Raw genomic sequence first — 27,026 nt, 5'->3', positions numbered from 1 at the left:
AAAATAATGGCAGCTAGAGGAAAGAGCCGTTGATGTAAAGTGGAAATGAGTGGATGTTGATAAGGATTTTAGCTGTAGCTTTTTAGAAGTGTTAGTATCCCCTTAATTGCACAAAAATATCAGCCTTCAAAATATATGTGCTGTCAGTTTCCCAGTGCGGTTCTGCATTTTTCCAGCCTCCTCATCAGGCCCCACGTCTCTCTGCCTTCCTAGGCTTGTCCACCCTGCAGGCCGTGCTGGATTCTGCCGCCGAGAAGAAGTGGCAAGTGACTGCCATCAACGTGGGGAACATTAACAACGACAAGAAAGATGAGACCTACCGCTCCCTCTTCCAGGATCTGGAGCTAAAAAAGGAGCGGCGTGTCATCCTGGACTGTGAGCGGGACAAAGTCAACGACATCGTAGACCAGGTTTGCTCCTCTGTTTCCTAAGGCACCAAATTTAGAGGCTGCGTGCAGTGTCAGCGTTTGCAGAGTGTGTGTGAGATGCTGGTGCAGCAGTTTTGCCGGTTTAGGGAGGATACAGCACAGATCATCAGTTAGATTATCTCTGGCTTCATTGAGCAATAACAGGCGGTCCCCAACAACGCAGACACATCACACTAATCATTACATATATTCAGTACATGATTCCTGGTTCATGTTGTGTATGGTAATTGTTGTCCTAAACTTCAGTATTTTGAAATGGAAATTTAAAATCCAGTTCCTTTGAACTTTTTAGAGATAAAGACATAGACACATATTAAGTGAAAATAAGTCTGAGTCCTAAGGGAAAATAAGTAATATATGAGTTCTTTGGCAAGACATGAAGGATCAAACATTTAGGATAATACAATGTGGTATGCTAAACCTGGATTGTTGTCTGAGTGGGTTTACGTCTTCAGAAAGAGCAGCTGTTTATTTTTCCAAGAAGAAATTTTTTCCTCCTAATAGGTAGGTTTTGTGTCGCTTATGAAAATAAAATACATAGTGGAGATATACTTCGTCCTTTCTGTTTGAGAAGTAAACTGATGTATTAATTTGCAGTATTTTAAAGAATAACATGATACCAGAGATACAGATGCTTTATCTGTGCTCTTCACGTGATTTTTCTTTCAAAATTTAAGATCTTTCAGAATGCAACAACCATGTAGTGATATTCAAGGGATAGAAATAAAGTCATGTTATACAGACAGGGGGATGACCAGGGGTGGTGGTGAAAAGCATCAGAATTTACCGACTGAAGTCTCCTCCACTGGGATCTGCTTCTTTTCCAACTGAAAATGTATATTTATATTTTCCTTGCAATAATGCTATATACATATATATTCATTTATATGTTATTTACACATATAAATGACTATATATAAAATTATTCCTTGGAATAATATAGGATTGGAAATAAAATATGCAGTTTACCATGCATATATTCTCTCTCTAGGCTTTGAAGAGAAAATTAGATTCATTAATCTGTATAACACAAAACATTTTGCAAATGCAAATGTTGATGAAGCCTTAATTGATATAGAATAATACAAGGCCTAAGATATACAAAATAGATTTCTCATGAAACATTGAATAAGTGAACAAAACTAGCTTGTTATGAGGAAGAACAAAATGTCATATGCCAGAGAAGTGAACATATCAGTAGAAAAGTCTTAATCTTATCTCAGGATGTGAGACTGGGATTGTTTTTAACCTGAAGGCCTCTTGTTCAAATGTGACCTCAACAACTCATTTGAATTTCAGAAGAGATTCTCATTAAAACTGAATTTTAATAATAGTCATTAGTCTTTGGTTTTAAAAATGTGTGTGTTCATGACTCATCATAATACAGGTTGGTGAAAGCCTATAAGAAAATATTTCCTTCAAAACCAGAAGAGAGAAACTATGAGAACAACTGGGAATATAGAGAATGGAACTTCTTAACATTTATTTTATTGACGTATAGTTGCTTTACAATGTTAGTTCATTTCTCCTATACAGCAAAGTGATTTAGTTTATCTATATCTATCTATATATATACATTCTTTCTTATATTCTTTTCCATGATGGTTTATCAAATATCGAATAGAGTTCTCTGTGCTATACACTAGGACTTTGCTATTTATCCATTCTATATATAATAGTTTGAATTTGCTAATCCCCAAATCCCAGTCCTTCACTCCCCCATCTCTCCCTCTCGGCAACCAAAAATCTGTTCTCTATGTGAGACCATTTCTGTTTCGTAGGTAAGTTCCTTTGTATCATATTTTAGATCCCACATGTAAATAATATCATATGGTATTTGTCTTTGGCTTATTTCACTTAGTATGGTAATCTCTAGATCCATCAGTGTTGCTGCAAATGATGTTCCTTCATGGAATGGAATGTTTTGAAACAAATAGTACATGGTTATGATTAAATAAATGTCCATATCAAAATGTACACCGTATCTTGGGCATATATTTTATTTGAATGTACAGTGTGCATGTGTGCATTTATTGAGGACATTATATGTGTCTGGAATGAGGGATACAGAGAAAGGAAAGAAAGCCTAGACCACACCCCATGAATTCACTGTTTAGAGGGGAATGAAAGTGTTCATACATAATCAGGGCTGCAGTACTGCAGGTTATAATGCAATGTGGTCTAAGGGCATGGAGGAGGAAGTATTTGTCTTAACAGGAGCTGGAAGATTTATGAAAGGTTCACACACGGGTACCACTTGGCTGGCTGGCTTGTGTCCAAGCCTTCATGTGTTTGTTCAATAAATTTCTCTCAGCATCTAATGTTTGCCAGACAGGCACTGCAGCAGATCCAAAAACATAATGTTAAACAGAACTGGCCTGCCCCATCAAGGTGAAAAGTCATGATGTTTTACGGTTCAATAAATATGCAACTATAATAATGCTATGTACTATTAAGGAACAGAACAGGATATTATGAGAAAAAAAGTTGAACATAAAAGTAATTTCAATTGAGAGATCATTGAAGGCCTTTGTTGAATAGAGTTTACTAGGCAAAATGTAGGTCTGTGGTACATTTAAAGAAAAGGAAACACTATTCGCTTATTCCCTCTGTCAAGAGAATGGAGATGAGATAAAACTTTATATTCTTAATAGCTTAAATTAGTTAGAAATAGAATTAAACAATGGTAGTCTTGAGTACTTTATCACTTAATAAAATCTTAGAAACACCTGTTTCTAGTTGTGATTAGGTGGGAAAAGGACTCAGACATCAAAAGCATTTAGAAATTAACAAACTTACTGTTGTTATAGAATACTAATGGCTCCATAAAACAGAAATATGATTGTATGGCTGATACTAATTCTTAGGCAGAAGTAGGGCTAGATCATTTTCATATTTCTTCTTTCTGTCAATGAACACACAAGTCAAGCACTTCTACTTCCGGTAGCATCATTTATCCTGCGATTTTTCTTAATTCCCGGAAGGAAGACATGCATGATTGATACAGTAGGATGACCAGTAAGGACAGTCAATAGATGCCAGTAGGAAATATGAGACATGATCATCTAAATTCAGCTTATGTTAGTTAATTAAAATGTATTTCATTTAGGAGGATATCTTTTCTTCAAAATCCTACCTTCAATACAAAGTGTTTTTTTCTGGGAAAAGGCAATTTAGTTGTATAACATAAAAAGAAGTTACAAAATAATATAAACCCAAACTCCCTTCCAAATAGCGACCACTTAGAAGCAAAGTCTGCCGTATGAGGCAGTGGTGAAATATGTTGGAATCCTTCTAGGGTTTGGCCCTCCACTTGTTTTTTGATGGAGTTCGATCCCTGGGTTGGGAAGGCCCCCTGGAGAAGGGAAAGGCTACTCACTCCAGTATTCTAGCCTGGAGAATTCCATGGACTGTATAGTTCATGGGGTCGCAAAGACTCAGAGAAGACTCAGCGACTTTCACTTGCTCTTTGAGCACCTCACTTTGTCTGGGATGAGGAAGTGGATTCAGGAAGGGAAACTTCTCGGAGGTAGTGATTTAGGCTGGGGTTCGCTGTGCCTCAAGAGACGAAGATGGTGGTGGGGGAACTTTCCAAGCAGAGTCAATGGGATCTATGAAAGCCCTGAGGTGATGGAAAGAAACCTTTTGTGCACAAAGAAACTGAAAGAGGACTCTAACTCTAGTTAGAGAGGGAGAAGGTGGACCTGGATTTTGCTACATATGAAGGATTTTGATCATTTTGCTAAAAGCAAAGAGAAGCCCCCAAAATAGTTTAATAAGGGACTGAGCTAATGTTTTCCAATTTTTATTAGCATGTGATGCTTTGCATAGGTGTAACTATTTCCTTAAAAATAGAAATTACAGTTGAGTATCTAAGTACCACTCTACAGCATGGCTATTTCACCCACTTTTCTTTGTCAGCGATTTAGATCAGTGAGGGGTCCAGTTGATTCAGTAATGTCCAAGATTGTTGTGAGCATTACCAACAATTGCTTGTTCCATTTGGTGTTTATCTCGCCATTGATTTTTGACTTGGATTTGTGGAGAAAAATTAGCTTCCCTGATATTTTGCTGCTTCAAACTGGAAATAACAATGTTCATTGTAACTAGGCTAAAATTATTTCAAGATTCTTAAAATTGGAATATTATTTTACAGTCCTCTGTTAGAATTCTGTCATATACTTCTTAATATTCTTTTAAAATTCATGTACTATTATAAAATACATGTGTATTTTTTTTAGTTGTTGGCTTCTTGAATGGTAAAATTTATAAAGCACTGAAATGTATGTTTACTTTTCTCAGAGAGAAATAGTCTCTGAATTTGATAATCATGTTTTATCACATTTGACTCTTTGTAGATGATCAAGAAACATAGTAAAAAAAATTTTAATTTTCTGAATCAAGTCATAAGTAATTTTACATTTGCATTACTTACATTTGTTTTTTTTAATCTTTGTCAGGTTATTACCATTGGAAAACATGTTAAAGGGTACCATTACATCATTGCAAATCTGGTAGGTGAATTAATTATAGTTATTATTTTAACACAGATGCCTATAAATTAAGAACAATCAATAGCTAGGATTTATCAATGGTATTTTTAAAAACGTATTTTGATTACATTGGTCAGTTAGAAGTGGTGATGTTTTTCTGAATTTGTTATGTTTTAGATTTACTTTCCACTTTATATTTCCTAATCACTTTCCTATTATTATAGATGATGTGAGAAATGATAGAACAATATTGACAAGCTTATGCTTTGTGTTACAAGTCATATGCTTTGTGTTAACAGAGGGAAAATTTTCAAAAAGATAAAATTTTATTGTCCAAATTTCCTCTTATTTTTGTCACTATAATTTATAAATATTACCCTTTACCTATTTCTTTAAGGTTCTTTGTGTGTAAATGCACATTTGTGAGACTGTGTCTTAGTGCAAAAGAAAACCTGGAAATATCTAGAATATTTATATGTCATACATTATTTATTTCTGATTTCCTACTTGCTGTATAAGCAACACAATGAAAACTGAATTACTACAGTTGATCACTTTTTCTTTGAGATTCCTCTAAAATTTAGATTATACTGAAACACATGTGTGTATTGCTCAGTTGTGTCTCTTTGCGACACTATGGACTATAACTCACCAGGCTCCTCTGTCCATGGGATTTCTCAGGCAAGAATACAGGAGTGGGTTTCCATTTCCTCCTCCAGGGGATCTTCCCAACCCGAGGATCGGACCCACATCTCCTGTGCTGGTAGGCGGATTCTTTACCACTGAATCACCTGAGAAGCCCCTATATTGAAACATCCCAGTGGTTAATTGCATCTCCCTTTCTTCAGTATAGCCAAAGTCAATTTAGAATTATCACTAGATGTTTCCGTTTTTCAAAACAATTTTTAAATCAGAATAAAATGAGCTCCAGGTTTTAGTGTTCCAAAGGTTTACAATCTTTATTAAATGTGACTCTGTATAATTGAGGGCTGCCTCTCCCCAACCTGAGAAAAAACGAGATTAGAAGAGGGACAAAAGAAGAGAATGAGAATGTATTCTCCACAGCATTATCGGACTCTGAGGTTTCCTATTTATACAATGAAGATCTGTGTCGTGGCTTCTGCAATATTAGATTGTTATATCACAAGGCATTACTTCTAGTAGTCGTGGAGAGATTGAAAAAGCCCACAATTTTACAGGTGATAAGTATTGTTTTCGGCATTGATAAAGAATATTAAACCCTAGACATACATGCTATTGGGGAAAGCTGGTTGTTCAATATAAAATTTCTGTTTGGCAATGAAATAGCTATTCTAAAAACTCTTTAGAACTTACTTACCAGTTGGCTTATAGACCCTAAATGACTCCTGACTAGAGAAGCAAGAGTTAAAATAAATGCAGCTCTGTAATCAGCCTTTCCAGAACCGTTCTGTGCAAGGAACAGTCTGGACAGTCAGTCCCCATGTGAATTGTGCTATTTAATGAACAGCATAGAGTCACACTGAAAGCTGTGATCTTTAAAAATGTCCAGATGGAGAAGTTATATCGGAACATGGAGAAATAATGACAGAAGGAGGTCCATTTGAGAGTTGATATGAAAAAGGAAATATGTGTTTGAATGACCAAAGTAAAAAGAGTCAAAAATAACAGCAACTTCTTGCTGCTGTCATGCTTCTGGGGAAAAGTCTATCTAATATTTTATCTGAATTCAAGCGGTGTTTTTCCTTTTCTAAATACTTTGTATCCTCACCATATGGAACTTCTGGTGAATCAGTAGATTCAAAGAATCTGTAGAGTGCTGCAGTTTCTGAGAATTTCTAGAGCACTTGAAAATTTCCCTGACATTTAAAATTGAAGAATGCCATCCAAAGTTGAAGGGCTTTCATCTTCTAAACTCTTGATTGGACTTGCATGCTTTCCCTTCCAGTGGCTAATGAGTGTAAGAGGAAGTGGTTGTAATAGATAGAAAAATCCTCAGATATTATTGTCGGCTCATTCTTCAGGAATTGCTGAAAGCTTGATTAACCTCCCCAACAGGATGTGGTTCCGTTCCTGATATATCATTAAAAGGGATAAAGTGATAAAGAAGTGGTCATAGGGAATGCAATTTTCCTTTCTTCAGCCCTTCATATACAGATTAAAAGCCTTTCCATCCACCTACTTGACTCTGTCTACAATGAGGCTTACTCATCAACCAGCCCCACTTGGGCACATACAAATTTCAAGAATCATTTCAGCATCTTCCTCTTAGACTGCCAAGCATTACTAGGCATTTGAGAAAAATATTTGCCATGAAGGACACAATACAAATAAACAAGTAAAGAGAAACAGGGCAGTCAGGAATCAGAACAATGCTTCAAATTTTAAGAATATGTGCAGAGAAAGAGGAGAAAATGTTATCCATAAAGAAAAGAAAAGGATGCTAAAAAAAAAGGAACAAGAAAGAGCTCTGGGAAATTAACTTTTTTTTTTCTAAAATCACATGTAAATTAAGTAACTTGGAAGGTAAATTTAAGAAAATCTTTTAAATTATGTAGCAAAATGACAATACAATGTAAAATGGTGTGTGTGGAGAAGACTGAGGGACTGAGATGTTTAACCTAAGAGTGACATCTCAATAATAAACTTTGTAGAAACACAAATAGTGAAAAAAAAAAGAAGGAAGTTATCAAAGAAATGTTCAGAAAAATTCCTGGTATTGAATGACACACAACTGCCTATTGGGTACACACAATAATGAACGACAAAAGGTTTCGTATTTTAATCAAAATATCATCATGAAATTTCAGAGATAAATAAAAGATCTTAAAGGTATTGACAGGTGTGGGCCAGGGAGGAGTATGAAACAGGTCACATGCAAAAAATGATTAGAAATAGTGATATTGTAATTTTTAATAAAAAAAACAAAAGTCTCTGGAACAATGCCTTCAGATTATGAGGATTTCAATTTAAAATTGAAATTTTATGTTCTGACCAGACAAAATACCGGTCAATTGTCAGAGCAAAATAAAGGTAGTTACAGGCATTCAGTGTCTCCAATAACGTACCTCCATGCGTCGTCTCAGAGGACTTCTGCGGACTCTAGCAGAAGGAGTAAAACAAGAAAGAAAAATGATACAGAGAATCTGCTCAGAAAAGTGGGGAGGGGCATTTCAGGGGAACGATGGCAGAGCAAATTGAAAGAGGAACCAATCAGGTTGCAGCATTAAGGAGGAAGGCTCCAGGACACAGGAAAAATAGATTACTTGCAATGTTTGAATATTTTATTTCAAAAAAGCTTTACTTGTATAAACATGAAATTTTTTTGTGGAGCAACCAGAAAAAATTAAGGATAAGTACAGAGAAAGTTCTAGTAGTGAAAAAAATGCAGATATCATCAACATTAGAAGGAAATATTATGTAAGAAGGAAAATGAAATCCTAGCACATTGTCTGGCTTTACTCTAAATAACAGAATTTTAAATATGAAAACAGTGAACATGAAAATGGGACGAGAGATAGATGGTTTGGTTATGAGACTTACTCATCTAGCAGAAGTATAAACTCATAAGAAAACTTAGCATGGTTAAGTTAGGAAAAAAAGAGCAAAAATGTTTCATGCAGAAATATGGAGGCAAATACATGCAAAACAAAAATTACTGAAATTGATTGTTTTGAAGAGCTTAACTAATGCGTGTGTGGGGCAGAACAGAAAATCTGTGATTTTTGTTATATATATTTTTCCTTTATTTGAATTATTTTGATAAAAAGAAAAAACAGAAACATAATTCACCAACAAAATATAGATAATTATCCTCTACACAAATAATATTAAACTATATTTTTAATATCAGCAACAAAGAAAAGACTCTCTTACATTTTAGAGTCAAAATATTTTCACTTCTTTTGCACAGTGATGTGGAATAGTATATAAAGTGAAAATATTTATAATCATGACTTTTAAAAATTGTGATTTCATCATTCGGAGAATGTGCTCCTAAACTGAAGTACAGTTTAAATCAGCACAGTATTTGAAGTCAGTGGAAACACCATGTGATAGTTTTAGTGATGACTGCATTCATCCTGATAGTACAGTAGAAGTGAGTTTTTAAAAATTAAATACATTTTATAAAAACTAAGTTTCATGCTTAATTGTTCTCAAGTAATGACAAAGCATTTGGAACCTTTCCTTCTCTTTTAAAAGGTTTTATATTATCTGAGAGAATGAACAATTTAAATAGAAATAACCATCTCACAGTGTTGTAGCTCTTGAAGAACTGGCTTAATGTTTAAATATCTGGTGGTGCTCTGTTGTAGATATAATAAATAAAACCCCATTCTTCTCCTTAGATAAGGATAAATAAGACTCCATTTCAATAATCTGGAGAACTTTTATGTAAGTAGGACCAGTAGACATTCATTGATTAAGGACCACGATAACCAAGATGATGCTAAGTGCTAAAGAAGAATATTGGCTGATAAAATGCGTGAAACATTTACTATAGGCTTTTTATATCTCTTTGGTATTCTTTGAAATTTGCAAAACCACAGTTTATAGAGTTATTTGGTAAATGTCAAAGTTATATTTGGTTCTTAATAAAAAAATATGACATAAATGTGTTTTCTGCCCAGGGATTTACCGATGGAGACCTATTAAAAATTCAGTTTGGAGGAGCAAATGTCTCTGGATTTCAGATAGTGGACTATGATGATTCTCTGGTATCTAAGTTTATAGAAAGATGGTCAACACTGGAAGAAAAGGAATACCCTGGAGCACACACAACCACAATTAAGGTACATGTCTATCAGGATCTGCCTCCACCTGCGTCTCCACCTCCTTTCCCACTTCCATTCTAGCCTCCACCTCCACTTCCATCATCACCTCCACCTCTGTCTCTGTCTCTAACTAACTTCTGGTGATTAGCCTGTTCTCTGGGACGTCTTATAAAGAAGAAAAAATTTATTTGAATAATTAACAAAATAAATATAGTGCCTTATGCAATCAAAGAATCTTTGAATGTTCTGTGGGTTTTGGCACATTTAAATCTTTACTTGTTTATTCAATGTATTTCATTGTGTGTACACATACAGGCCTATATTTACTTCTAAATATGAATATTTCTGCTGTTGATAAGAAGGTGTTTATTTTTCTTCTGTTGGTCACTTTATTGAGAGCAGAGATGAGTAAAACCTAAGGGAGAGTGCATGGAACAGTGAGTGGGCTGAGATCATGTTCAACTGCTTTATTAAACTAGAGTTATATGACAATTAAAAGTTGCAGAACATTGTCAAATGTGTAGTGATCTGTTTATCTGTGTGTTGTAAAGCACATTGTATAAGAACCAGTCAGGAACAGTGTTATTTCAGATGCCCTCACAGTTATGTTGATACATCCTGGAGAATTTTAGCTGATGCTCTTGTTTTCTGCACAAACGGAAAAAAAAAAAACAGATATAAATGTTTACCTTTAAATTTGTATCTGGCTGTGAGTCTGGTGCTAGATAAAAATTAGAAGCTCTGAAGTTTTCTACTTTGGGGTGTGTAAATGGATCCTTTTAATTTTGTGAGAATTTGACACAGAATTAAAGTATCCCATGGGATGTTAAAGAATAGCCCAGAACTAATTTTTCCTCAAAAGTAGGTGGCTTCTTGTTTGGTGACCTTGACTGAGATTCAGCACATATGCATTTATAACAGGGTTATGATCTTGTGGGCATCCTCGTGCAATGGAATTGCTGAGAGTCCACAAGGGGACAGCCATCAGTGTCTGTCTTCACCTGCTGTCAGCAGGGACCTGACTGTGGATCCCATCTGGTGGGATTGCGGGCTTCCCCGCACGCAGACATGGTGCCAGTATAGTTCTCTGACGGAGCTTGCATGTGGCATTCACCCTCAGATGGAGCTGACGTGTTCCTCTGAACACTCTGTTAGTCATCCTGTAGCCTCCCACAGCTGCTGGCTATGAGAGGATGAAAGCAGATGATTTTTTCTCATGGAAGTCTTATCACTATTAAAGTTCATGTGCCATACATCAAAGTTTAAGCAGATTTGGGGGATGAGAGATTGCTGGCAATGTGTTCTGCCAACAGTATTTGGCAGAACAAATATTCTGCCAAAAATGTAGCCAAGATTGCCAACATGTAGCGCCAGATTTCACTTTGTTGGTGACCTTCCTTGCTGTAGCATTTCAGCAAGACTGAAATGCTGGCTCCCTGATGGCCCCTTCTACCAAGTTTCAGAGAGACTGTGATGGCCCTTCCTTGTGAGGCACTCCAGAGAGCACAGGCTGTAAATATAAAAACATAGGCTCTTCCATTTGTTGGGGGTTTTTGTTCCACAGAAAAGCTTAAAGATAAAGTAATGTGTATCCCTGGAGGGGGAACCAGGACCCTGCCCCAAGGCTGCCCTGTTGTCTCTTGGCTTCTCCTTGTCTGTATATCCCCCCCTTTCATGATTAGCAACTGTTTGAACCTACCCTTTGGAACTCAGGGAAGGCCATGAATCCAGATTAAAGGAATGAAGGTGCTTCACATACCCTGATCCTTGTCAGAAACCCCACCTTTGAACCATTGCTATAAAACTCCTCATCAATTTCTCCCAGATTGGGACACACAGTTTTTCGAGGCATGAGCTTGCTGTGTCCCCCTTTGCCTCACAAAGCAATAAAGCTGTTCTTTTCTACTTCATCCCCCAAAACAAGTAAGCTCTGAGTCACTGTTTGAATCTAGGCTCAAAACTAAAACAACATTGACAAAGACTTATCAATATTTAGCATAGCTTTGGAAACATAGGTGCCAATAGGAGATATATCTTATATGGCCTTTGAATCCTGGTAAAAAGTATAGAAAATCCATGTGGAGGATGTGCCTTTGGCTGGGAATTCGTCATAACATGGGCATGTATTGCTCATGTACTACAGAGCTGGGAACTGAAGGTAATTTTGAAAAAAATGATCCTTGCCATTGCTAATCCATAGTCAATGGTGGATACAAACATGTCAATAAACAAATATTATATAATACAGAGCAATGCATGTAAAATATGGCAGCTCCTGCACTTGATTAGGAGACTATGGTAGGTAGGATAGTAAAGAAGGCTTTCCAGAGATGGAATGCCTGAGCAGAGCATGGTTGAGCAGGAAAAAAGCAGAGGAGGGTGCTTGGGAAGAAGAACCAGATTGATGAAATAGCATGAGCAATCCAGGGAATTTGGGAGGGGTGCAGTGCCAAGAGATCAAGCTCTTCAGCGGAGTAAGACAGGACTTTCTTGATTATTTCTCCCATGATTTTTCTCATGGACAGAAGAAAGGAGCAAAATCTAGATAGGGAGCAATATACCATTTCCTAGTATGAACAGGTGGCGTATATGATCTGTTCTTTGCACATTTTCTTTTGGATCATTGACTGTACCAGATGCTTTGCCTGATCATTTAAATCATGTTTTATTATACTACAATAAAAACTTATGCTATAGGCACAAAAACTTATAAAAATGCAGTTCACTGCATCAAATTCTCTCCATGGTTAGGCATTGGAAATTACATAATTTATATTGAGTTGTGGGACTATTAAATTAATGATTATTTTAAAGTTTTAGTGTTCCTTGAAAGTTAATGCAGCTACTATAGTTGCCTAAGTAAAATCAATCGTATTCAGTCAATACAAGTAAAATCTTGAATTGTCAATATTTCACATATTTTAATAAATACCAAATATTAATTATGAATGTTAAATTTTTTCATGTCTATATCCTGTACGAAAAAGTAACTCTAGAGTTGTGGCACTGAGATTTTAAATCTGATTCTCTTTCACTAATTTGCTAATGTTCAATGATCATTCATCAATTCAATATACATTTACTGAGTTTTTACTTTGCAAGTGGGCACTGTTACAGGTCTCAGAGAAGACAAACTTCTAGTCTTCGTGGTATCAGATGTCTTCAGGCTAGAAACCAGCAATGACCTTATAACTTAGGAGGGAAATATCTTACTAATGTGTGGAAATCAACACACTCTAAAACTTCTGATTTCTACCCCTGCTGCCTCTTCAGGCCCTGAAAAATTATTCCTGTAACAGTCTTCCACTCTCAGTTGATAGAAACCCTGTCTTCACAGTTATCCTTTCAACCAAGGACTTGACTTCTCTCTCACCCTGTAGCCTACAGCCAATCTGCCAGCACAGCCTTCTTCTTCTGCACCCCCTGACACCCAGCCACCATGGCCTTGCTGCTGGGGATATTGCAGTGATTTCCCAGACTGGATTCCCTTGCTCTACACTTGTCCTTCTATCTTCTAGGCTTGTGGTCTTTTTAAAACTTAAATTGTATTATGCTGCTGACACTGTGTAACTCAGACTGGGACTTGAATCCTTGGTCTTTTAACTGAAGTCTCACCTGGTTTCAGGACTTAATGAAGCTCAGGTTCTTGATGTCTCAGCTCAGAAAGAATTCAGTGAGAGACAATGTGATAGGTAAGAAGTGGATTTATTTAGTGAGAAACACACTCCACAGACAGAGTGTGGGCCATCTCAAAAGGTGAGGATGGTCCCAAGGTCTGGGGTTGTCAGTGTTTATAGGGGCAGTTAATTTCATTGGCTAATGAGTGGGAGAAGTATTCTAGATACTTTGGAAGAAGGGGTGGGGATTTCCAGGAATGGGGCCTCCACCCGCTTTTTGGCCTTGGAACTGTCATGGGCCCTGAGGTTATGTCACTTAGCTTCCTGATGTGTTACGGTGAGTATGTATACTGAGGCTCAAGGTCTAGTGGAAGTGGACTTATCTACCATCTTGGATCCAGTTAGTTCTAATCATGTCATGTCCTGGGGCTATGCTGTTCTTTCAAATGTTGTGCCTGCCCCTTCCCTCCTGTTTCACCTCTGTTCTCCATCCAGGCCACTCGGTGGCCGTCTCTGCCACTGGAGTAAAAGCTACATGCATCCCTTTGGCTCATGTGGCTGCACATACTCTGCCTTCCTCTTCTGGGCTCTTCCCTTGCTCCCTCTGCTTCACTTATGGTGGCCTTTCTACCCATTCTTTTTTTTTTTATTTTTATTTTATTTTACTTTACAGTACTGTATTGGTTTTGCCGTACATTGACATGAATCCACCACGGGTGTACATGAGTTCCCAATCCTGAACCCCCCTCCCACCTCCCACCCCATATCACCTCTCTGGATCATCCCCATGCACCAGCCCCAAGCATCCTGAATCCTGCATCAAACATAGACTGGCGATTCATTTCTTACATGATAGTATACATGTTTCAATGCCATTCTCCAAAATCATCCCACCCTCTCCCTCTCCCACAGAGTCCAAAAGTCTGCTCTACACATCTGTCTCTTTTGCTGTCTCGCATACAGGGTCACCATTACCATCTTTCTAAATTCCATATATATGTGTTAGTATACTGTACTGGTGTTTTTCTTTCTGGCTTACTTCACTCTGTATAATCGGCTCCAGTTTCACCCATCTCATTAGAACTGATTCAAATGTATTCTTTTTAATGGCTGAGTAATACTCCATTGTGTATATGTACCACAGCTTTCTTATCCCATCTGCTGATGGACATCTAAGTTGTTTCCATGTCCTGGCTATTATAAACAGTGCTGCGATGAACACTGGGGTACATGTGTATCTTTCAATTCTGGTTTCCTCGGTGTATATGCCCAGCAGTGGGATTGCTGGGTCATAAGGCAGTTCTATTTGCATTTTTTAAGGAATCTCCACACTGTTCTCCATAGTGGCTGTACTAGTTTGCATTCCCACCAACAGTGCAAGAGGGTTCCCTTTTCTCCACACCCTCTCCAGCATTTATTGCTTGCAGACTTTTGGATCGCAGCCATTCTGACTGGTGTGAAGTGGTACCTCATTGTGGCCTTGATTTTCATTTCTCTAATAATGAGTGATGTTGAGCATCTTTTCATGTGTTTGTTAGCCATCCATTCTTAAGCACAGGAGACCTTCCCCCTCAGCACTGAATCTTCCTTCTTCTGCACTGTTCTCCCCTTCGCATCTGCAAAGCTAAGCCTCCTGCCTTCTGTGATCTTTATTCAGATGCCGTCTCCTCAAGGAAGCTAGCAACAGGCTCTCTGTTTGAAATTGCAATCCCCCCACCCATCAAAGTGTGTCCCCTGCCCTTTCCCTGCTCCAGTTTTTTCTGTTTAATACCTCTTTGTGTACTGTATTCATAATGAATTTATTCATTAGTTTGTTAAACGTCTGGCTCCTTCACCTTGAAAGTAAGTGCCATGGAGGCAGGGGTTTTTGGTTGGTGTTTGTTTGTTACCTGATTTTGTTTGTTCCTAGCTCCTAGAAGTAGGCCTAGCACAGAGCAACTCTTTAGCAGAAGGCTTTCTGAATGAACAAAGGAAAGCACCCTTAAGAGGCTCCTATTCCCAGATCTGTAAGCAAGAAAGGCTTCCTTTTTTGAGGGAATCATATGGAATTTAAAACCTGAGGGAGAGATAAGTATTAGAAGAAGGAAGGGAACGTGACTTCCCACAAAGTCTCCAGTCCAAGGAAAATATAAATATTTCTCTAAGACTGGAAGTTGAACAGAGGAGTTTTGAGGGAATTCTGAGAAAGAATACTTTATAGACATATATGTGCCCTGTTGACCTCTAAGAAATTATTTGTCTTATTCTGAGGGTTTCTCAGGTGATGCTAGTGGTAAAGAACCCATCTGCTTAATGCAAGAGATATAAAAGACTCAAGTTTGATAGCTGGGTCAAGAAGATCTTCTGCAAAAGGGCATGGCAACCCACTCCAATATTCTTGCCTGAAGAATCCACATGGACCAGCCTGATGGGCTATGGTTTCATAGGGTCACAAAGAGCTGGACACAACTGAAGCAACTTAGTAAGCACGAGAGCAGCCAGAACGCTCTAGAGGAGAATGATGGCTATAGGTTTGATACACAAGGATTATGGGCTGCCCGGGTGACAACAGATCTTGGTGATAGGAGCTTTTAGGAAGATTTCAGGAGCAATGCAGACAATAACTGGTAGTTGTCTGAATGGTGGTTGTGGCATGAGGAGGGAGGGAAATAAATGGATTTGTTACACTTGCCAGTTCTCTCCATTTTATTCAGTTCAGTTCAGTTCATTTCAGTCGCTCAGTCATGTCCGACTCTTTGCGACCCCATGAATCACAGCACGCCAGGCCTCCCTGTCCATCACCAACTCCTGGAGTTCACTCAGACTCACGTCCATCGAGTCCGTGATGACATCCAGCCATCCCATCCTGGGTCGTCCCCTTCTCCTCCTGCCCCCAATCCCTCCCAGCATCAGAGTCTTTTCCAATGAGTCAGCTCTTTGCATAAGGTGGCCAAAGTACTGGAGTTTCAGCTTTAGCATCATTCCTTCCAAAGAAATCCCAGGGTTGATCTCCTTCAGAATGGACTGGTTGGATGTCCTTGCAGTCCAAGGGACTCTCAAGAGTCTTCTCCAACACCACAGTTCAAAAGCATCAATTCTTCGGCTCTCAGCCTTCTTCACAGTCCAACTCTCACATCCATACATGACCACAGGAAAAACGATAGCCTTGACTAGACGGACCTTAGTCGGCAAAGTAATGTCTCTGCTTTTGAATATACTATCTAGGTTGCTCATAACTTTTCTTCCAAGGACTAAGCGTCTTTTAATTTCATGGCTGCAGTCACCATCTGCAGTGATTTTGGAGCCCCCAAAAATAAAGTCTGACACTGTTTCCACTGTTTTCCCATCTATTTGCCATGAAGTGATGGGACCAGATGCCATGATCTTCGTTTTCTGAATGTTGAGCTTTAAGCCAACTTTTTCACTCTCCTCTTTCACTTTCATCAAGAGGCTTTTTAGGTCCTCTTCACTTTCTGCCATAAGGGTGGTGTCATCTGCATATCTGAGGTGATTGATATTTCTCCTGGCAATCTTGATTCCAGCTTGTGTTTCTTCCAGTCCAGCATTTCTCATGATGTACTCTGCATAGAAGTTAAATAAGCAGGGTAACCGTATACAGCCTTAACATACTCCTTTTCCTATTTGGAACCAGTCTGTTGTTCCCTGTCCAGTTCTAACTGTTGCTTCCTGACCTGCATACAGATTTCTCAAGAGGCAGGTTAGGTGGTCTGGTATTCCCATCTCTTTCAGAATTTTCCACAGTTGATTGTGATCCACACAGTCAAAGGCTTTGGCATAGTCAATAAAGCAGAAATAGATGTTTTCTGGAACTCTCTTGCTTCTTCCATGATCCAGCGGATGTTGGCAATTTGGTCTCTGGTTCCTGTGCCTTTTCTAAAACCAGCTTGAACATCAGGGAGTTCATGGTTCACGTATTGCTGAAATCTGGCTTGGAGAATTTTGAGCATTACTTTACTAGCATGTGAGATGAGTGCAATCATGCGGTAGTTTGAGCATTCTTTGGCATTGCCTTTCTTTGGGATTGGAATGAAAACTGACCTTTCCCAGTCCTGTGGCCACTGCTGAGTTTTCCAAATTGCAAAAATCACAACCCTACATTTGTAATATATGAATATAAATTCAGTTGAGAGGTATTTGTGGATTGAAAACAAGATTCGGAAAGACACTCTGCATCCTTCTAGTAGCCCCACAGCTCATGCCGGGATTTGCACAGAATAGGCACATAAGAGAGATTTGTAGAAATGAAGAGGAATGAAGTTAAAAATAAGTCAATATTTTGAATATATCAGGACAGGGGGAAAGGAAAAAATAGATAATTATAATTGCCATAAGATGAGGTTTAAATTTTTGTCCTGAGCATCTGTTGTGTTCTTTTACTCAGCTGTGGCAGAAAAGTAGTGTTATTTTGCTGGCTGAAATATAAAATTCTATAGTAATCAGATCTGAAGTATCATGGCTGCTGCTGCTGCCAAGTTGCTTCAGTCATGTCCAACTCTGTGCGATCCCATAGACGGCAGCCCACACCTGGGTTTAAATGGGACAGTTGCAGTGAGCATTTTACCTTTCTCAAAAAAAGATGTTGACAAAGAGACAGATGATTTAGATGATTTGACACTATCTCAAAACTAATTTGCACACATTTCTGTTTTGAGATAGATTTTTGGTGTTTTCAGGGTCTTCAATGGCTTGCAGTATATAACCATCTATTGTACCTTGTCATGTGGACAGTTTGGACCTAGTTTGAATTGTGTCTGTTGGGACCTGCAGGTGTTAAGGAATTCAACCATAATATAGGACTGGCATTGTATGTCACCTTAAATAATGGCTTTCCTCCGAGAATCCCATTACACTCAGAAAAAGACTTAAAACAGGAATTCAAACTTTCTTAATTATGAGGCCTGTTGAAAAATAGTATAATCACTTTCAGTTGAGTAATTAGCATCATGCATTAAATGTGCTGTGGTGGCTTCATGAAAATGATTCTGCTCCTTGAATGTTTTAAATGACCAAACTCACTGCTGGCATGTTGTCATCCCCTACAGTGAATATTAAAGTATTTTTGACATGCAACAAAAAAGTTGCTTGACAAGATTTACCTCTTATGTTTTGTGGTTCAGGTTTAAAAAGTGTTTATATAACTGAAATAAACTCAAATTAAAAATATGATATTGATAAAATAACATATTTTATAAAAAAGTTATAGAAATGATATATTAAACTATGGAGATATGCATATTATACCAAGAAAAATGAAAATGCATTATCACTGTTTGAATTATAATGCATGATATCTGGGTTCATCTCATGTCCATATTTTTTCATCTGCAAAGGGAATAAATGTCCATGATTGCTGAGATTACTCCCAAATTTAATACCATGATTATGTGATATGCAAATTTAGGCACTAAAACCCATATGCTAATATTGGTAATTTTTGCCAAATTTATGACCCTTAAATAGCTCCTCCTTCTATCAAAGATTGTAGTGACTTGTAGCTGGTCACCTCTGCTGGAATCAGTTCTTAAATAACCCTGGAAAATATTGTTTTTATTGTTCAGACTACAAAAATAAGGAAATTTCTGCTGTTTGAAGATTCCTAAGAAGTGAACAAAGTGAAATATCGGCCTCTAAGGAAAGTCTTCACCTACCAGTGGGTGAATCAAAACCAGACAATGTGTTGATTTGAGTATGTTGTTTTCAATATATTCTTTTTATTTTCAAGAGTCTTTCTTCCCAGTGAATTAAAAACTTATTTTTATTATTCAAAGAAAATAATAATAGAAAAGATGTTCATTTTGGTTTCTTGCCAATGGAGCTGTCTTTTCACTCTTGGAAATGTGATACATCTTCTGTGCTTATAAAGATGTTGCATTTTTATTAGTTTTCTAATCAAGACTTAAGGATAAATTTTAAAAAAAAAACACCTTTGACTATGTGAATCACACAAACTGGAAAACTTGAGATGGGAATACCAGACCACCCTAACTGCTTCCTGAGAAACCTGTATGCAGGTCAAGAAGCAACATTTAGAACTAGACTTGGAACAATGCACTGGTTCAAAATTGGGAAAAGAGTGTGTCAAGGCTGTATATTGTCACTCTGATTATTTAACTTGTATGCAGAGTACATCATGCAAAATGCTGGGCCAAACGAAACACAAGCTGGAATCAGAATTGATGGGAGAAACAGTAATAACCCCAGATATGCACATACCCTTAACATTGAAGAATGAAGTAGAAAAGTCTGGCTTGTGAAGAACTAGATTGCAAAAGCGATCTTAAAACTCCAAAGACATCTGAATTAATTTGCAGACTAAAATAGTTACGGATGGCATAGATGCGGCAAATAATGAGGGTCAGAAGTGCAAGATGCTTGTGACCAAAACTATCAACTCCTGGAAAGAAAATGCAAATCTTATCCTCAAAAGCTGTGCAAAAGTAGGAATCAGTTCATGAAAAGCCCGTTACAGACATTCAAAACTCTATGTGTGTTTTGAATCCAGTATGTCTCATGCACTGATTAAGAGTTGGACCTAAAGAAGCCTAAGTGGCTAGATGCGGAATTGATGCTTGCTGAAGCCAGTGTTGGAAGAAGACCCTATGGTAGTCCCTTGGACTGCAAGAGATCTGAATTGACCTGATTGCTAAAGGAGATCAGTCCTGAATACTAAAGGACTGATGCTGAAGCTGAAGCTCCAATACTCTGGCCACCTGAGGCAAAGAGCTGACTCCTTGGAAAAGACCCTGATACTGGGAAAGATTGAAGGCAGTAGGAGAGGGGGATGACAGGAAGAGATGATTGTATGACATCATTGACTCAGTGACATGAGTTTGAGCAAACTCTGGGAGATAGGGAAGGACAGGGAAGCTTGGCATGCTGCAGTCCATGGGGTAGCAAAGAGTCAATCATAACTGAGCAACTAAACAACAATTGAGACATTATTTTTAGAGCAGGTTTAGGTTCACAGCAAAATTGAGCAGAAAGTACAGAGATTTCCTATATGTACCCTGTTCCTATACCTCACAGAGTCTTCCAATATCAACTTCCCTCACCAGAGTGATGCATGTGTTGGAACTGAGGAGCCTGTGTTGACACATGGCTTGTAATTACCCAAGGTCCATAGTTTATGTTACCATTCACCCTTTTTTCAGTTTTGTTTGTTTGTTTTGTTCAGGCTTTTCCCTACCACATTTCACAAGACTCAGTCTGAAAATGACTTTTGGCTATCTCCAAATAAAATCTACCCTTAGAGATGAAAATTCTTCCATCGTTGGCTTTTTCTTTTTTCTAAAGTATGTAATCCATGCCAATCTCAAGGGAGTGAGCAAATTTCATAAATGTTTTTTTCTGTGCCACATTTTATATATGCTGTTATATGGAAGTGAATAAAATTAAAATCCAATATAAAAATAAACAAAGAAAAGAAAAGCCCACTCACTCTCAGCCTTGTGCATTCTACAGGTTTGGATAAATAGATAATAGCATGCTTTCATTGTTATTGTTTCATACAGAGCATTTCCGTGGCTCTAAAAGCCCTTTGCATTTCATTTATTTATCCGTCCTCCCACCACCAACACCCAGCCACCACTGACTGATTGTTTTGCTATCTCCATAGTTACACCTTTTCCAGAAAGTCATACAGTTAGAGTTATGTACTATGTGCCCTTTTTTGATTGGCTTCTTACACTTAGTCATTTACATCTAAAATTCCTCTGAGTCTTTCGGTGCCTTGGTAGCTCACTCCTTTTTAACTCTGATAATATTCTTTTGTCTTCATGTACCTCACATTATTTATCTTTTATTTATTGAAGACTATCTTGGTTGCTTCCAAGTTGTGGCAGTTATAAATAAAGCTGCTATTAACATGTGTGATGATTTTGAGTAGGCTTCATGTCTCAACTCCTTTGGGTAAACACCAAGGAGTGTGTTGGCTTGATTACATACAAGTATGTTTAGTTTTGTAAGAAATGATCTGTCTCCCAAAATAACTGTACTATTTTGCATTTCCACTGACAATGAGTGAGAGTTCCTGTTGTTCCAGTGATGTTGGATCTTAATGAAGATTCTGTGATTTTATTCAGTAGAGCTACAAAGGGCATGTATTTAAAAGGCTTTAGAGGAAAGTAGAGATGACCTTATCACAGACAGCTCTTTCCCAGAGGGTAGACTTCACTTGAATTCGAAATTAAGAGAAGTGAATAATTTTAAGTTTATAATGTATTTCTTTTTTTTCTTTTTGTCTTTTCTATGGTGTTAGTTGATTTCAGGCCATTGCCAAGAAGCTTAAAGAAAAGAGACACTTTGTAAACTTTCTTACAAGCTTAATTATTGTTCCTAGAGCTCATCATTTTTGACAGTGTTGATAATTTGGTGATAAAGAAACAGTGTAATTATATTATGTGATTCTCTAGGGAGATATCATTTAGTTTGTAATGAATGTGAAAGTGAAGTTGCTCAGTCGTGTCTGACTCTTTGCGATCCCATGGACTGCAGTCTACCAGGCTTCTCTGTCCATGGGATTTTCCAGGCAAGAATACTGGAGCAGGTTGCCATTTCGTTTTCCAAGGGATCTTCCTGACCCAGGGATAAAACCCAGGTCTCCTGCATTGCAGGCAGACGCTTTACCCTCTGAGCCGAAGCGTCTGCCTAGTTTATGATAATTTTAACTGAATGATGCTATTTTTTAAATGGCTGTATAAAATGTATCAGACTATAAAACTTCTGACAGCCCAAAGTATGTTATACAAATGCTATTTTTATAGAAATTAATTGATGTTAAAGAAAAATTTTAAATGGTTATTAGTTTGGGCAATGCTGACCAATTAAAGTAATTGGAATTGTTACTACAGGATTTCTCAGGGCCTTTAATATGCCAACATGAAAATTATTTTCTGATCTTATTGGATCAGAGTCTTATAGATCAGGATGGTGGTTTTCAAAACAGTGTAAATACAAGCTAATTTTGTAACAAGATAGTAATAAAAGGAAAAGAGAAGACAAACATGCGGGTCAATAACTTTGATTTTTAGTGTATTTTAAAACTCAAAATCCAGCAGTCCCAGTGAGCCTGGACTCCAAACTTTCAGATCCAAAACTGGGACAGGCCAAGGCAAACCAGGACAGCCCGTCACCTCATTATCCCTGAAATGAAGAGATCGGGATTCAAATTCCACCTTTGCCATATATTTTTGTGACCCTGAGAAAAATATAACTTGATAACTTGTAATTCTTCACCTATACCATTGGAATAAAAGTATTTGTTGCATAGAGTTTTTTTTGTTTTTTAAGGTCTTTCTAGGAAACTACCCGGCTCATGTTTGACACATAGAGAACTAAGTCTTCTTGAATTCTTCCTTTTTCCCTCACTTACCTTTCCAACTCCACTATGACATAGAAGAGACATTGTTCTGCTTATCTCGTTGATAACACACTTTGTGCACAGACACTGCAGTTAACTTGCTCAAGGCAACAGAGTAGTAAATGCTGTAATCAGAGCTTGAGGCAGCTCTGATAGAGATCAGAAGATGCTGTATTAAATGCTTTCTAAACCATACTCAATTCAGTTTCAAGTGTCAAGGAAGATATGGAAATACCCATTCATAGGAAATTTTGACAGTTTCATAATACTAAAGCCTAGTACTTCAGTTTTGAATGATGTTTTCTTTTTTTTTCCCTATTTTTAAAGCACCATGCAGATAACATATGTTTCAGAATAGGTGCTGTCACTATGACCCATAAAACTTTATATTACAGCCTAGTTACCCTCTGCATATTTGTCGCATTTTAAATGTATACAGAACTTCTTTTCTTCTCATTTTGTTTTTTGACTATAAGATTAACATTTTCTGTTATCAGTGAGTAGAGAAATGTGTTGTCGAATAATATCTTATAACTATTGGGCAAAACAAACATATTTAAAATGCATAGATCATTTTACTTTTGAAAAACGAGTCTCAATAAAGATACACTTTAAAATGAAATAAAAAGTGCATTTGGAAAATGGACCGTAAAAATGTTTCCCCAGATTTCTTCTTCAAGTGTGGATAGGAGCGATTGTGGCAGAGCACCACAGCATATAATGGCACCCCACTGAAATATAAATTTCCAAGTCAGCTGAGGAATTTCACAGAACATAAACATCAGGACAGAGATGATGCATTTGTTTTCAAGGAAGGAGATTGTTCCATCGCCATCATGTTCCCTTCAAATTAATTTACATCTAGTTTAGTGAATGGCAGAATAAAATTGAAATATTTAACTATACAATCAAAAATGTGAACATATTTGTTGAGAAAAATAAATGAGCCACATATGCAGAACATAAACCAGAAGGAGCTCTGGATACAGAGGCTGTTGATTTTCTCTCAGCCCAGAATTGAGTCTATGATTGTGACTATTAATTTACAATGATAATAAGCTTGAGACGTGATTAGATTTGAACATTTGGTAAAGGTTGGAAGGAGTTTTCTTCTTAGTGAGCTCATGCCCTGAATCATAATAGTAACATGCTGCGTGGACTTAAATGCTTCTAGTTGATTCAGCCTCATCTTATTTTTTTAATGTAGTTCACCAGCATTTATAGACTCTGAAACATTTAGCAGATGACTTTGTAGATTTCTTCTAGTAGTATGAGCAGGGTGACTCAAGAAAGAGTTTGCCTTTTAACTATGATTGTAATTCCTGAGTACAAACTACAATACTGGCTTCTGTTTCTAATTCAGTGACCTAAACTTCATGATATGAATTAAACTAGCAACAGACAGATTGCTGTATAAGAAAGCAAACTAATCAGTTTATTTTCCTCTAGGAGAAAAGAGATATGAGGCAGATAAAAGCTGTCATGATATTTCTTTTTCTCCAAGAAGTCTTTTCTTAAATAAATATGATTTAAAGCAATGCCTTTGATATAATACAGATTTTTTAAAAGCTACATGGATATTGTAAAGTACTTGGCAAGAAAATATCATCATGTATGTTTCCTCCCTCTTATTTTATTCTAATCATTTGTTTATTTTTCTTTCTTTTTTTTTGTTGAAGGGATGCAATTATTTCTATTCTAATTTTCTGTTGAAAAATATTTAGTTGTAATGTTGTTTTTCACTTATCTTATAGCTTGTATAATTTGTATTGCTACATAACCATTATTTTATTTTTTTAAATATCAGTTCAGTTCAGTTCAGTTCAGTTGCTCAGTCATGTCTGACTCTTTGCGACCCCATGAATCGCAGCACGCCAGGCCTCCCTGTCCATCACCAACTCACGGAGTTCACTCAGACTCACGTCCATCGAGTCCGTGATGCCATCCAGCCATCTCATCCTCGGTTGTCCCTTCTCCTCCTGCCCCCAATAACTCCCAGCATCAGAGTCTTTTCCAATGAGTCAACTCTTTGCATGAGGTGGCCAAAGTACTGGAGTTTCAGCTTTAGCATCATTCCTTCCAAAGAAATCCCAGGCTGATCTCCTTCAGAATGGACTGGTTGGATCTCCTTGCAGTCCATGGGACTCTCAAGAGCCTTCTCCGACACCACAGTTCAAACGCATCAATTCTTCGGCTCTCAGCCTTCTTCACAGTCCAACTCTCACATCCATAGATGACCACAGGAAAAACCATAGCCTTGACTAGATGGACCTTAGTCGGCAAAGTAATGTCTCTGCTTTTGAATATACTATCTAGGTTGCTCATAACTTTTTTTCCAAGGGGTAAGCGTCTTTTAATTTCATGGCTGCAGTCACCATCTGCAGTGATTTTGGAGCCCAAAAACATAAAACCTGACACTATTTCCACTGTTTCTCCATCTATTTCCCATGAGGTGATGGGACCAGATGCCATGATCTTCATTTTCTGAATGTTGAGCTTTAAGCCAACTTTTTCAATCTCTTCTTTTACTTTCATCAAGAGGCTTTTGAGTTCCTCTTCACTTTCTGCCATAAGGGTGGTGTCATCTGCATATCTGAGGTTATTGATATTTCTCCTGGCAATCTTGATTCCAGCTTGTGTTTCTTCCAGCCCAGCGTTTCTCATGATGTACTCTGCTTAGAAGTTAAATAAGCAGGGTGACAGTATACAGCCTTGACATACTCCTATTCCTATTTGGAACCAGTCTGTTGTTCCATGTCCAGTTCTAACTGTTGCTTCCTGACCTGCATATAGGTTTCTCAAGAGGCAGGTTAGGTGGTCTGGTATTCCCTTTTCTTTCAGAATTTTCCACAGTTGATTGTGATCCACACAGTCAAAGGCTTTGGCATATTCAATAAAGCAGAAATAGATGTTTTTCTGGAACTTTCTTGCTTTTTCCATGATCCAGCAGATGTTGGCAATTTGGTCTCTGGTTCCTCTGCCTTTTCTAAAACCAGCTTGAACACCAGGAAGTTCACGGTTCACGTATTGCTGAAGCCTGGCTTGGAGAATTTTGAACATTACTTTACTAGCGTGTAAGACAAGTGCAATTGTGCAGTAGTTTGAGCATTCTTTGGCATTGCCTTTCTTTGGAATTGGAATGAAAACTGACCTTTTCCAGTCCTGTGGCCACTGCTGAGTTTTCCAAATTTGCTGGCACATTGAGTGCAGCACTTTCACAGCATCATCTTTCAGGATTTGAAATAGCTCAACTGGAATTCCATCACCTCCACTAGCTTTGTTCATAGTGATGCTTTCTAAGGCCCACTTGACTTCACATTCCAGGATGTCTGGCTCTAGATGAGTGATCACACCATCATGATTATCTGGGTCGTGAAGATCCTTTTTGTACAGTTGTTCTGTGTATTCTTGCCATCTCTTCTTAATATCTTCTGCTTCTGTTAGGTCCATACCATTTCTGTCCTTTATCGAGCCCATCTTTGCATGAAATGTTCCCTTGGTATCTCTAATTTTCTTGAAGAGATCTCTAGTCTTTCCCATTCTGTTGGTTTCCTCTATTTGTTTGCATTGTTTATTTATTTTAATTGGAGGCTAATTACTTTACAATATTGTATTGGTTTTGCCATACATCAACATGAATCTGCCATGGGTGTACACGTGTTCCCCATCCTGAACCCTCTCCCTCCTCCCTCCCCATACCATCCCTCTGGGTCGTCCCAGTGCACCAGCCCCAAGCATCCTGTATCCTGCATTGATCCTGGACTGGCGATTCATTTCATATATGATATTATACATATTTCAATGCCATTCTCCCAAATCATCCCACCCTCTCCCTCTCCCACAGAGACCAAAAGACTGTTCCATACATCTGTGTCTCTCTTGCTGTCTTGCATACAGGGTTATCGTTACCATCTTTCTAAATTCCATATATATGGGTTTGTATGCTGTATTGGTGTTTTTCTTTCTGGCTTACTTCACTCTGTATAATCGGCTCCAGTTTCATCCACCTCATCAGGACTGATTCAACTGTATTCTTTTTAATGGCTGAGTAATACTCCATTGTGTATATGCACCACAGCTTTCTTATCCATTCGTCTGCTGATGAACATCTAGGTTGCTTCCATGTCCTGGCTATTATAAACAGTGCTACGATGAACACAACCTTTATTAATAGAACTTCTTATTGTTTGAATAGTGAAAGTGAAAGTCACTCAGTCCTGTGGGGTCACCTCTTTGTGACCCCATGGACTATACAGCCCATGGAATTCTGTAGGTCAGAATACTGGAGTGGATAGCTATTCACTTCTACAGGGGGTTTTCCCAACCCAGGGATCAAACTCAGATCGCCTTCATTGCAGATGGATTCTTTACCATCT

At 37.8% G+C, this 27,026-nt stretch overlaps 1 protein-coding gene across 5 annotated transcripts in view; it reads left to right on the top strand.

The window, feature by feature from the left end:
* Positions 1-27,026, top strand: part of GRIA2 (glutamate ionotropic receptor AMPA type subunit 2) — a 199,188-nt gene that overhangs the window by 117,749 nt on the left and 54,413 nt on the right. For all 5 annotated transcript variants that reach the window (XR_006056646.2, XM_004017287.6, XM_004017288.6 and 2 more), the window contains exons 4-6: positions 214-410; positions 4,889-4,942; positions 9,532-9,693. Coding sequence is in view for 4 of the 5 variants with exons in the window: in XM_004017287.6 (XP_004017336.1) it covers positions 214-410; positions 4,889-4,942; positions 9,532-9,693 (413 nt within the window). In the remaining variant the exon portion in view is untranslated. The remainder of the gene's footprint in view (positions 1-213; positions 411-4,888; positions 4,943-9,531; positions 9,694-27,026) is intronic.

The sequence above is a fragment of the Ovis aries genome, chromosome 17, assembly GCF_016772045.2.
Source record: "Ovis aries strain OAR_USU_Benz2616 breed Rambouillet chromosome 17, ARS-UI_Ramb_v3.0, whole genome shotgun sequence".
Taxonomy (NCBI): Eukaryota; Metazoa; Chordata; class Mammalia; order Artiodactyla; family Bovidae; genus Ovis; species Ovis aries.
This window is presented reverse-complemented; position numbering and strand designations above follow the sequence as displayed.